This window comes from Carcharodon carcharias (assembly GCF_017639515.1).
Source record: "Carcharodon carcharias isolate sCarCar2 chromosome 35 unlocalized genomic scaffold, sCarCar2.pri SUPER_35_unloc_6, whole genome shotgun sequence".
Taxonomy (NCBI): domain Eukaryota; kingdom Metazoa; phylum Chordata; class Chondrichthyes; order Lamniformes; family Lamnidae; genus Carcharodon; species Carcharodon carcharias.
In genome coordinates, this window is record NW_024470722.1 from 774,252 (window position 1) to 785,918 (window position 11,667).

The following is an 11,667-nucleotide window of genomic DNA, read 5'->3' on the forward strand; positions in this document are numbered from 1 at the left end:
GTGACTGAGCCTGGTCTTCGTCCAGAAAGATATATTACCGGGTTGTGAATTATTGAACAAGGGTTGAGTGAACATGTTGGGTTGGAGTGGAACAGATTGACTGCGAGGTCGGCCTTTGGAATTGGAGGAAAGGCCGCTCCCATTTCTCTCCCGGGGTCGGTGCAGGTTTACACTTTGCCTGAAGCGTTTCAATCCTCCTCCCACTTGTTGACAGTTGTGTGGGAGCCGCTGAGCTGAGGGTAGGAGGGCAGCAGGTGAGGCTCATAATCCCTAACGCTGCTTCCCCGTCAGTCTCCCGGCAGCTTCTGGGAAGGATTTCATGGGCCCTGCTCCGCCTGTGTGTGTGTGTGTGTGTGTGTGAGAGAGAGAGAGAGACAGGGAGAGAGGGGATCGAGCACTTTTCTAAGCTGGCATTTGGAGATTCACCCAGCCAGCCAGCCAGCCAGCCCGGCTCTCTCCCACCGAAGGACAGCGGGGGAAAGGGGAAGGTCTCATTCAGAAGTAAGTTGCCAGAAAGTGACAAGTGAATTCTTCTGTTCTTTTCGGACCCTCCCCTCCCCTCCCCTCCGCTAGTGGCTGTGACATCTTTGACTGCCCGGCTAAGAGGGCAGGGCGGGACCTCGGTTTACTGCCTCGTCCTGAAAGACGGCACCTCCGGCAGGGCGGCGCTCCCTCAGTACTGCCTCTACCACAGCGCGGTGCAGGGAGTCCTGTTAAGGGTCGTATTCAATCTAAAACGTTACCTCCCCCCCCCCCCCCCCACCTTGTTTCTCTCCCCCCACGGATGATGCCAGACCTGCTTGTGTATTTCTAGCAGTTTCTGTTTTTAATCCTGATCGGTATGAAGTGAATTGATGGTTTGTTGAAGGTGATGACCACCTTAAACCCAGCTTATATTTCACCCCTCTCCTGGGATTCACCTAGTTCTGTCGAAGGGTCACGCGGACTCGAAACGTCAACTCTTTTCTTCTCCGCCGATGCTGCCAGACCTGCTGAGTTTTTCCAGGTAATTCTGTTTTTGTTTTGGATTTCCAGCATCCGCAGTTTTTTTGTTTTTATCTTTATGATGGTTTGTTTAATGTTATTGGGAGTCAGCAGTTCTGCTTAATACGTGAGGCAGGGGTGATTGCGCTGACTGAGAGCGACTGGCTTCATGAATGACCTCCTTCAAGAGGATTTTTATTTCCATTGGAAGCGAGATCTTGCGTTAGCACAGTGAAGGCAGCAGCCAATTGATCCACAGCAAGCTCCCGGGAACCGGCAACGCGGTGGTTCGCACCGAATCACAGAGCCGTCACGGTGCAGAAGGCGGCCACTCGGCCCGTCACGTCTGCACCTGCTTTCCCAACGAGCAGTTCACCTCCGGGTAGGTTTTGACTCTGCGTGACGGTGTGAGCAGAGGAGTATGAATCGCCAACTCCGTTCACATCCCCGCCGTGTTGTTTAGCATCCGTGAGTGACAGAAGGAGGCCATTCAGCCCATCGGATCTGTGCCGGCTCCCTGCAAGCCCCGCTCCCCTCACCCTTCCCCCACCCATGACCCTGTAAATGTTCTCTCTTCAGCCGCTGGTCCAATTCCTGTTTGAAAGCCATGATTGAATCCACCCTTTTTTTAATGTTCATTCACGGGAGATGGCCAGAGTTTATTGCCCATAGCTAATTGCAGCCCCCTCCCCCCTACCTCCTCCCCACACACCCCCCCCCACCCCCCACCACCTCCTCCGGCAGTGCATTCCATATCCTAACTACTCGCTGCATAACCAGTTTTTCCTCGTTGCTGTTGCTCCTTTGACCAGTCACCCGGAATCGATGTCCTCTGCGTCGTGTACATTCCGCCAACGGAGACGGTTTCTCTCTATCTGCTCTTCCCAGGCCCCCTCACCATCCCGAAATCTCCTCTCTCAACTCCCCCTCCAAGGCGGAAAGTCCCAGCTCCTCCTATCCACCCGCCCAACCGAGGCTCCTCATCCCCAGGTCAGGAATCATTTTTTGAACTATTCACTCACGGGACGCGGGCGTCCCACTTATTACCCGAGCTGAGGGAGCATTTTAAGAGTCAGCCACATTGCCTGGAGTCACGTGTAGGCCAGACCGGGTAAGGTTGGCAGATTTCCTTCCCTGAAGGGCTCGAGAGAACCAGATGGGGGTTTTTAACAACCAAAAAGGAAATGGTCACCGCCAGATTTCTAACTCCAAGTTTTTTTTCTACTGAATTCAAATTCCACCATCTGCTGTGGTAGGATTTGACCCGAGGTCCCCAGAGAATTACCCTGGGTCACCTGTCCAGCAGTAATACCGCTACACCTCGCTGTGTAAACCCTTCACACCCTTCACCCTGACCCGCTCGGTTAAAAGGGCCAAACCCTGTTGGACTCGCAGAACCGCACAGGGCAAAAGAGGCCGTTCGGCCCATCGAAATGCACCGACGGGTGGGGAAACACCAGACCTACTCGCCTGACCCCCATTTGCCCAGCGCTGGGGCCCCTTGGCCGTGAAGGTTATGACGATGCCGAGCGCCGGTCACTAAAGGTGGCGGGTTGGTGGCAGCTCCAGACCCGCGGCCTGAGACCTTGGCGCGCGCCACAGCCCCCTCGAACCACGAACCGACCGGCCGACCGGAAGGCCAACCCCGAGTCGGGTCCGTTGCATGCCCGGCGGCCCGGATACCGAAGCAGAACGCGGCGGCGTTAACCGCGGGGCTCATTCCGCTCGCTCGCTTTGCAGATGATTTTCCTCCTCCTGGGCGCGGCGTCCGTGGTCAGCCTCGTCGCCTTCAAGCTGATTCCGTCCCTGGTCAAGCGCAACGGCTGGCTCTGTCTCCTGTGGCATGACCGGATCCACATCTACCTGCGCGACCGCCTGACCGGCAGCTCCCAGCCGGAGCGCGTGCTGGCGTGCGTCCTGGAGACGGCCACCCGCGGTGACCCGCAGAGCGTGCTGGACGCTGTCGACAGGTTCTGCAACACGGTCGAGTGGGCCATGAACGTCGGCGACGAGAAAGGTAGGAGGCCCGCCGCCTTTACATATCGCGCCTCTAACGGGCGAAAGAGGTCTCGGCGGCACCGCGTGGGAGCGTCTGTCGGACTCCGAGGTGTGGGGGGCGGCGGCGGGGGGTGGGGGGGGGGGTGTTGGGGGTTGGGGAGGGGCCGCGAGGGGACGGGTCAGACAGGCTGAGCAACTCCGCGGTCGAAGGAGTGGCTTTTAAGAAGCGTGTCAGACGAGGCGGGGGGTTGCGGGCGGGAGCAGCAGGGGCTTCGAGGCCCCCAGGCAGCTGAGGGGACGGCCACCAAGGGTGGAGCGACGGGATGGAAAGAGGCCAGACTCGGAGGACCGCACATCTCCGGGGGTTGTAGGGGCTGGAGGAGGTTACAGAGATAGGGAGGGTTGTAGGGGCTGGAGGAGGTTACAGAGATAGGGAGGGTTGTAGGGGCTGGAGGAGGTTACAGAGATAGGGTGGATTGTAGGGGCTGGAGGAGGTTACAGAGATAGGGAGGGTTGTAGGGACTGGAGGAGGTTACAGAGATAGGGAGGGATGTAGGGGCTGGAGGAGGTTACAGAGATAGGGAGGGTCAGTGCTGATGGAGTGCCGCACTGTGGGAGGGTCAGTACTGAGGGAGTGCCGCACTGTGGGAGGGTCAGTACTGAGGGGGAGCTGCACTGTCGGAGGGTCAGTACTGAGGGAGCACCGCACTGTGGGAGAGTCAGTGCTGAGGGAGCGCTGCACTGTGGGAGGGTCAGTGCTGGGGGAGTGCCGCACTGTCGGAGGGTCAGTGCTGGGGGAGAGCCGCACTGTCGGAGGGTCAGTACTGAGGGAGCGCCGCACTGTCAGAGGGTCAGTGCTGAGGGAGCGCCGCACTGTCGGAGGGTAAGTGCTGGGGGAGCGCCGCACTGTCGGAGGGTCAGCGCTGAGGGAGTGCCGCACTGTCAGAGGGTCAGTGCTGAGGGAGTGCTGCACTGTCGGAGGGTCAGTGCTGAGGGAGAGCCGCACTGTCGGAGGGTCAGTACTGAGGGAGCGCCGCACTGTCGGAGGGTCAGTGCTGAGGGAGCGCCGCACTGTCGGAGGGTAAGTGCTGGGGGAGCGCCGCACTGTCGGAGGGTCAGCGCTGAGGGAGTGCCGCACTGTCAGAGGGTCAGTGCTGAGGGAGTGCTGCACTGTCGGAGGGTCAGTGCTGAGGGAGAGCCGCACTGTCGGAGGGTCAGTGCTGAGGGAGTGCCGCGCTGTCGGAGGGTCAGTGCTGAGGGAGCGCCGCACTGTGGGAGGGTCAGTACTGAGGGGGAGCTGCACTGTCGGAGGGTCAGTACTGAGGGAGAGCCGCACTGTCGGAGGGTCAGTACTGAGGGAGCGCCGCACTGTCGGAGGGTCAGTGCTGAGGGAGAGCCGCACTGTCGGAGGGTCAGTGCTGAGGGAGCGCCGCGCTGTCGGAGGGTCAGTGCTGAGGGAGCGCCGCACTGTCGGAGGGTCAGTACTGAGGGGGAGCTGCACTGTCGGAGGGTCAGTACTGAGGGAGAGCCGCACTGTCGGAGGGTCAGTGCTGGGGGAGAGCAATATCACTAAAAACAGATCGTCTGATAATTTATCTCATTGCTTTTTCTGGGAGCTTGCTGTGCAGGTTAACTGCCGAATATTCCATTACAGTGGTGTCTACTTCATTGGCTGTAGAGTGTTACATACAAAATACAAACGTACGAGTTAGGAGCAGGAGGAGGCCATTCAGCCCCTCGAGCCCTGCTCCCCCATTCAATAAGATCACGGCTGATCGGACTGTCACCTCAACTCCATGTGCCTGCCCATCTCCGATAACCTCTCACCCCCCTTGTTAATCAGGAATCTATCCACCTCTACCTTTGATATATTCAAAGACTCTGCTTCCACCACCTTTTCAGGAAGGGAGACCCAAAGACTCTCAACCCTCGGAGAGAATAAATTTCTCCTCATCTCTGTCTTAAATGGATGACCCCTTATTTTTAAACAGTGACCCCCCCAGTTCTAGATTCTCCCACAAGAGGAAACATGCTCTCCACATCCAGCCTGTCAAGTCCCCTCAGGATCTTAAAGGTTTCAATCGAGTTGCCTCTCACTCTTCTAAACTCCAGTGGAAACCAGCCTAACCTGTCCAACCTTCCCTCATAAGACAACCCTCCCATTCCAGGTATTAGTCTGGTAAACCTGCCCTGAACTGCTTCAAACACATTTACATCCTTCTTTAAATAAGGAGACCAGTATTGTACACGATGCTCCAGATGTGGTCTCACTGGTGTCCTGTGCAACTGAAGCATAACCTCCCTGCTTTTGTATTCAATTCCCCTCCCAATAAATGATAACATCCTAGGAGCTTTCCTAATTACCTGCTGTACCTGCATACTAACCTTGTGTGAATCATGCACCAGGACACCCAGATCCCTCTGTACCTCAGAGCTCTGCAACCTCTCACCATCTAGATAGTCTGCTTATTTTATTCTTCCTGCCAAAATGGACAATTTCACATTTTCCCACATTATGCTCCATTTACCAGGCCTTTGCTCACTCACTTAACCTATTTATATCTTGTTGTACCCTCCTTCACAACTTACTTTCCTACCTATCTTTGTATCATCAACAAATTTAGCAACCACACCTTCAGTCCCTTCATCCAACTCATTTATATAAGTAGTAAAAGGTTGAGGCCCCAGCACTGATCCCTGTGTCATGTCATTCATCACATCCTGCCAGCCAGAAAAAAGACCCATTTATGCCAACTCTCTGCTTCCTGTTAACCAGCCGATCTTCTGTCCATGCCAGTATGTCACCCCCTACACCATGAGCTTTTATTTCTGCAATAACCCTTGATGTGGCACCTTATCAAATGCCTTCTGGAAATCTAAGTACAGCACATCCACCGGTTCCCCTTTATCCTTCGAAGAACTTCAATAAATTGGTTAAACACGATTTCCCTTTCACAAAACCACATTGATTCTGTCTGATTTCCCTGAATCTGCCCCGCTGTAGCATCTTTAATAAAAGCTTCTAACATTTCCCCTACGACAGATGTTAAGCTAACTGGCCTGTAGTTTCCTGCGGTCTCTCTCCCTCCCCCTTTTGAATAAAGGAGTTACGTTCGCCATTTTCCAATCTAATGGAACCTTCCTTGAACCCAGGGAATTTTTGAAAACGAAGACCAGTGCATCAACTACCTCACATTTTGGAACGTCCTATGAAATGGACATTGAAATGCAATATCCCTGCCGCTTCTCTTCTGCATCATGTCTGGACCCTTATTTTCAACAGGCTCAACTACTGGGGCAAGGCTGGCTGATAATGGTGGGGGGCAGGGGGAGCGAGAACATTTCTTAACGTGACTTCTACCTGATTTGTCACGGATTGTGTCACGGACCACACTCTGCTGTTCTGCCTGCTTTCTGTCAAATAACACAGCCTCTGCTTCAAACTCCTCAAAGCACCAGGTTCCAGGAGCTGGGCAAATGCCTTCAATGACGCCACCCCCACCCCCTGTCTCTCTCTCTCTCTCTCTTTCTCTCTTTCTTACACATAGTCACTGTCCTCCCTTGTAAAAAAGCAACCTTGAAGTAGCTGCAGTGTCTGAATGAGCTTTAGTTACACATTGAAATGTGCAATTCAGACGCCAGCTTTCGCTGAATGGTTGTTACCAGGAGACGCTCGGCGACCTGCGGATATCTCCCAATGCCTGGCCTGCATGGTGATTAAAGAATGAGATGGGTGATTAACTCGAGCCCTGTCTGTTTATTATGCAGGGCAGACTGACAGAGCCACAGCTACGTGTTACTCCTTACTCAGCAGCATGAAGGGGGTGGGGGGGGCACTTTGTTCCCTTCAGTACACACTGAAGTGATTGCTGGTCCGAAGAAAGTTGCCGGACGCGCCATTTCGCAACACCTTCCGCTACCGCAGGGTGTGCCAAAGCCGAAGAGGGGCTTTAAAAGCTTGCTGGTGGCACAGCACCCACCGACGCTGACAAGCATGAAACAGACAAACCCATTTCAGATGTGCTCCCCTCGGCTGAGGCTGCAGAGCCCCCACATGTGAAGTCTGGCCGCTGTTGTAACGTTGGAAACGAGGCAGCAAATTTGCACGCAGCAAGCTCCCACAAAAGGCAACGTGATGAAGAGTAACCCATATCACCTGCTTTTGGTGATTTGGTTGCAGGATAAATACTTGCCCCAGGACACCGGGAAGAACTGCCAACTCCCCAAACCCCTCCCCCACCCACACCGTCCACGCCCTGTTCTTCCTCCAATAGTGGCCGTGAAATCTTCCACATTCACCTGAGAGGGAAAACGGGGTGGCAGATTAACGTCTCAACTGAAAGATGGCAGGTTCAAAGGCTTGGCGCTCCCCCAGCACTGACCCTCCGACAGTGCAGCGCTCCCTCAGTACTGACCCTCCGACAGTGCGGCGCTCCCTCAGTACTGACCCTCCCACAGTGCGGCACTCCCTCAGCACTGACCCTCCGACAGTGCGGCGCTCCCTCAGCACTGACCCTCCCACAGTGCGGCGCTGCCTCAGCACTGACCCTCCCACAGCGCAGCGCTCCCTCAGCACTGACCCTCCCACAGTGCGGCGCTCCCTCAGCACTGACCCTCCCACAGTGCGGCACTCCCTCAGCACTGACCCTCCGACAGTGTGGCTCTCCCCCAGCACTGACCCTCCGACAGTGCGGCTCTCCCTCAGTACTGACCCTCCGACAGTGCGGCTCTCCCTCAGCACTGACCCTCCGACAGTGCGGCGCTCCCTCAGCACTGACCCCCCGACAGTGCGGCGCTCCCTCAGCACTGACCCTCCGACAGCGCGGCGCACCCTCAGCACTGACCCTCCGACAGTGCGGCGCTCCCTCAGCACTGACCCCCCGACAGTGCGGCGCTCCCTCAGCACTGACCCTCCGACAGTGCGGCGCACCCTCAGCACTGACCCTCCGACAGTGCGGTGCTCCCTCAGTACTAAAACTGTGACAGGGTGCACCTGTAACCTGCTTTTCTGGCGCGGGATTGATACCCATGACCCTTGGACTCTGACAGGAGTACCGCCCACTGGGACGCTGTGAATCCCTTCTGCAGTAGACGGCACAGTGCCGCTGTCTGATCAAACTGTACTTGTGTGGTGTGAGATGTCGCCCGGAGGCGCTCAGCGAGTTTCCTAAGTTTGATTACACTTCCTCTTGCAGGTTTGATCCTGGATCGGATCGTTTCGGAGGTTGACCCTGGGCTGGTGTTGGAACTGGGCACGTATTGTGGCTATTCCACTGTCCGCATTGCAAGACTCCTGAAACCAGGGGCCCGCCTCTACACTGTTGAGTTTAACCCCGACTTTGCCAAGCTCGCCAGGCAGATTATCAGCTACGCCGGGGTGGAAGATCAGGTGAAGAGAAGGGCTCAGCGAAAGCAAATTGCATTCATATAGCACCTAAAAATTTCCCAAGTCACATCCCAAAAGCATAAACCAGACCCTGATCCACATGAAAGCAGCTGACGAGAAGCTCGATCAAAGCGGTCGGTATTTACAAGCGTCTCCAAGGCAGAGAGGGAGAGAGAGGGAGGCGGAGAGGCAGAGAGAGGCAGAGAGAGGGAGAGGGAGAGAGAGGGAGAGAGGGAGAGACAGAGAGAGAAAGAGGGAGAGCGGGAGAGGAAGAGTGGGAGAGAGAGGGAGGCGAAGAGGGAGAATGAGGGAGAGGCGGAGAGGGATAGAGAGAGAGAGAGAGACAGAGAGAGAGGAGGAGAGGTTTAGGGAGGGAATTCCAGAGCTCAGGGCCCCCCCCAGGCAGCTGAAGGCCCGGCCGCCAATGGTGGAGCGATGGGAATCGGGGGATGGTCAAGAGGCCGGAATTGGAGGAGTGCAGAGATCTCGGAGGGTTGTAGGAAGGTTACAGAGATAGGGAGGGTTGTAGGGGCTGGACGAAGTTACAGAGATAGGGAGGGTTGTAGGAGCTGGAGGAGGTTACAGAGATAGGGAGGTTTGTAGGGGCTGGAGGAGGTTACAGAGATAGGGAGAGTTCTAGGGGCTGGAGGAGGTTACAGAGATAGGGAGGGGTGTAGGGGCCGGAGGAGGTTATGAGATAGGGAGGGTTGTAGGGGATGGAGGAGGTTACAGAGATAGGGAGGGGAGTAGGGGCTGGAGGAGGTTACAGAGATAGGGAGGGTTGTAGGGACTGGAGGAGGTTACGGAGATAGGGAGGGGCGTAGGGGGCTGGAGGAGGTTACAGAGATAGGGAGGGTTGTAGGGATTGGAGGAGGTTACGGAGATAGGGAGGGTTGTAGGGGATGGAGGAGGTTACAGAGATAGGGAGGGGTTTAGGGGCTGGAGGAGGTTACAGAGATAGGGAGGGTGTAGGGGCTGGAGGAGGTTACAGACATAGGGAGGGGTGTAGGGGCTGAAGGAAGTTACAGAGATAGGGAGGGCTGTAGGGGCTGGAGGAGGATACAGAGATAGGGAGGGGTGTAGAGGCTGGAGGAGGTTGCAGAGATAGGGAGGGTTGTAGGGGCTGGAGGAGGTTACAGAGATAGGGAGGGGTGTAGGGGCTGGAGGAAGTTACAGAGATAAGGAGGGTCGAGTGTTCAAACAGGTCTGAGATTAAGATGTGATGCCCTTACAGTGGAATAGTCTCAGGATATTCAGCATCACCCAGGGAGAGATAGTCTTGTGGTTTTTAGGATCTCCGTTATGTTGGGACATGTTTGTTAAACGAGGCTGGTGGAGAAAGCTGCAAATTCATTTGCCCTCCACTGACCCGAGTCCCACAGGTCAACAAAGTAAATATTAAATCACATATCCCAATTGCATCTTAGGTGGAGCTTTTGGTGGGTTCATCTTGGGACCTGATTCCGGAACTCAGGAAGAAGTTTGATATTGAGAAACTGGATTTCGTTTTCCTGGATCACTGGAAGGAAAGTTATACCCATGACACCAAACTCCTAGAGGTAACGGCAAGTTCAGTTCAGATGGTCAGTGTAAAGAGAGCGCCGCACTGTTGGAGGGTCAGTGCTGAGGGAGCGCTGCACTGTCGGAGGGTCAGTGCTGAGGGAGCGCCGCACTGTGGTAGGGTCAGTGCTGAGGGAGAGCCGCACTGTCGGAGGGTCAGTACTGAGGGAGCGCCGCACTGTCGGAGGGTCAGTGCTGAGGGAGCGCCGCACTGTCGGAGGGTCAGTGCTGAGGGAGTGCCGCACTGTCGGAGGGTCAGCACTGAGGGAATGCCGCACTGTCGGAGGGTCAGTGCTGAGGGAGCGCCGCACTGTCGGAGGGTCAGTGCTGAGGGAGTGCCGCACTGTCGGAGGGTCAGCACTGAGGGAATGCCGCACTGTCAGAGGGTCAGTACCGAGGGAGTGCTGCACTGTCGGAGGGTCAGCGCTGAGGGAGCGCCACACTATCGGAGGGTCAATGCTGAGGGAGCGCCGCACTGTCGGAGGGTCAGTGCTGAGGGAGCGTCGCACTGTCGGAGGGTCAGTGCTGAGGGAGCGCCGCACTGTCGGAGGGTCAGTGCTGAGGGAGCGCCGCACTGTCAGAGCGTCAGTGCTGAGGGAATGCCGCACTGTCGGAGGGTCAGTGCTGAGGGAGCACCGCACTGTCGGAGGGTCAGTACTGAGGGAGCGTCGCACTGTCGGAGGGTCAGTGCTGAGGGAGCACCGCACTGTCGGAGGGTCAGTACTGAGGGAGAGCCGCACTGTCGGAGGGTCAGTGCTGAGGGAGTGCCGCACTGTCGGAGGGTCAGTGCTGAGGGAGCGCCGCACTGTCGGAGGGTCAGTGCTGAGGGAGCGCCACACTGTCGGAGGGTCAGTGCTGAGGGAGCGCCGCACTGTCGGAGGGTCAGTACTGAGGGAGCGCCGCGCTGTCGGAGGGTCAGTGCTGAGGGAGCACCGCGCTGTCGGAGGGTCAGTGCTGAGGGAGCGCCGCACTGTCGGAGGGTCAGTGCTGAGGGAGCGCCGCACTGTCGGAGGGTCAGTGCTGAGTTCCCCGACCCGGCGACGACCCCGGCTTCTCCCTTTCCTGTTTCGGTTGATCGATTCCCGGCGGACCCGGTGCTTTTACCGGTCGGGGCCCTGCAGCGCGCGCCTGCTCCCTGCTTGGCTTCTGAAACCGCCGCTTGTGTGGCTGCCACCCCCACCCCTGTCCCACGGCGCGGTCCCGCCGGCGCCGGCGCCTTCCCGGCGGGGATCAGTCACGCTCGACGGCTGCCTCGGTGACCCTGCTTTCTTTCTCCCCCGGCAAACTGCAGAGCTACGAGCTGCTTCGCCCCGGGACGGTGCTCCTGGCTGACAACGTGACCTGCCCGGGCGCACCCGAGTACCTCCAGTACATCCGCCGGAACCCGCGCTACCGGAGCGAGTACCTCCCTTCCCACCTGGAGTACACGCAGGCCCCCGACGGCCTGGAGAAGTCGGTGTTCCTGGGCTGACCGCCTCCTCCCACCTCGAGACGAGCACCGGACCCGCTCCTCCTCGCCTTTGCTGTAATCGCGTGTCACCTTCCATAAAGAGATACGAAGGATGAGTTCTCCGGGTGTGTGTATGTTCCCGTTCCCTCCGCCCTCTGTCCTCACGGTGCAGGGGGCTCTTTGGGGGGGGCCGTTCAGTCCAACGGTGGGTCCATGGTCGGAGTAGACGCCCGCCTTTCGGGATGAGACATTAAACCGAGGCCCAACCCTCCCCCTCCCCCTCCCCCTC

At 57.1% G+C, this 11,667-nt stretch overlaps 1 protein-coding gene across 3 annotated transcripts; it reads left to right on the forward strand.

The window, feature by feature from the left end:
- Positions 1–233: 233 nt before the first annotated feature.
- On the forward strand, positions 234–11,491 carry comta (catechol-O-methyltransferase a). 3 transcript variants are annotated; one of them, XM_041181479.1, is made up of 5 exons: positions 234–501; positions 2,725–3,001; positions 8,178–8,371; positions 9,796–9,933; positions 11,220–11,491. In XM_041181479.1, the coding sequence occupies exons 2-5, from the start codon at positions 2,725–2,727 to the stop codon at positions 11,397–11,399; spliced, it is 789 nt and encodes a 262-aa protein (XP_041037413.1). In that variant the 5' UTR covers positions 234–501; the 3' UTR covers positions 11,400–11,491. The 3 variants fall into 3 exon arrangements, with proteins under 3 accessions (XP_041037413.1, XP_041037415.1, XP_041037414.1); XM_041181481.1 differs by having other exon boundaries at positions 9,796–9,927; XM_041181480.1 differs by lacking the exon at positions 234–501 and adding an exon at positions 1,100–1,366.
- Positions 11,492–11,667: the final 176 nt, after the last annotated feature.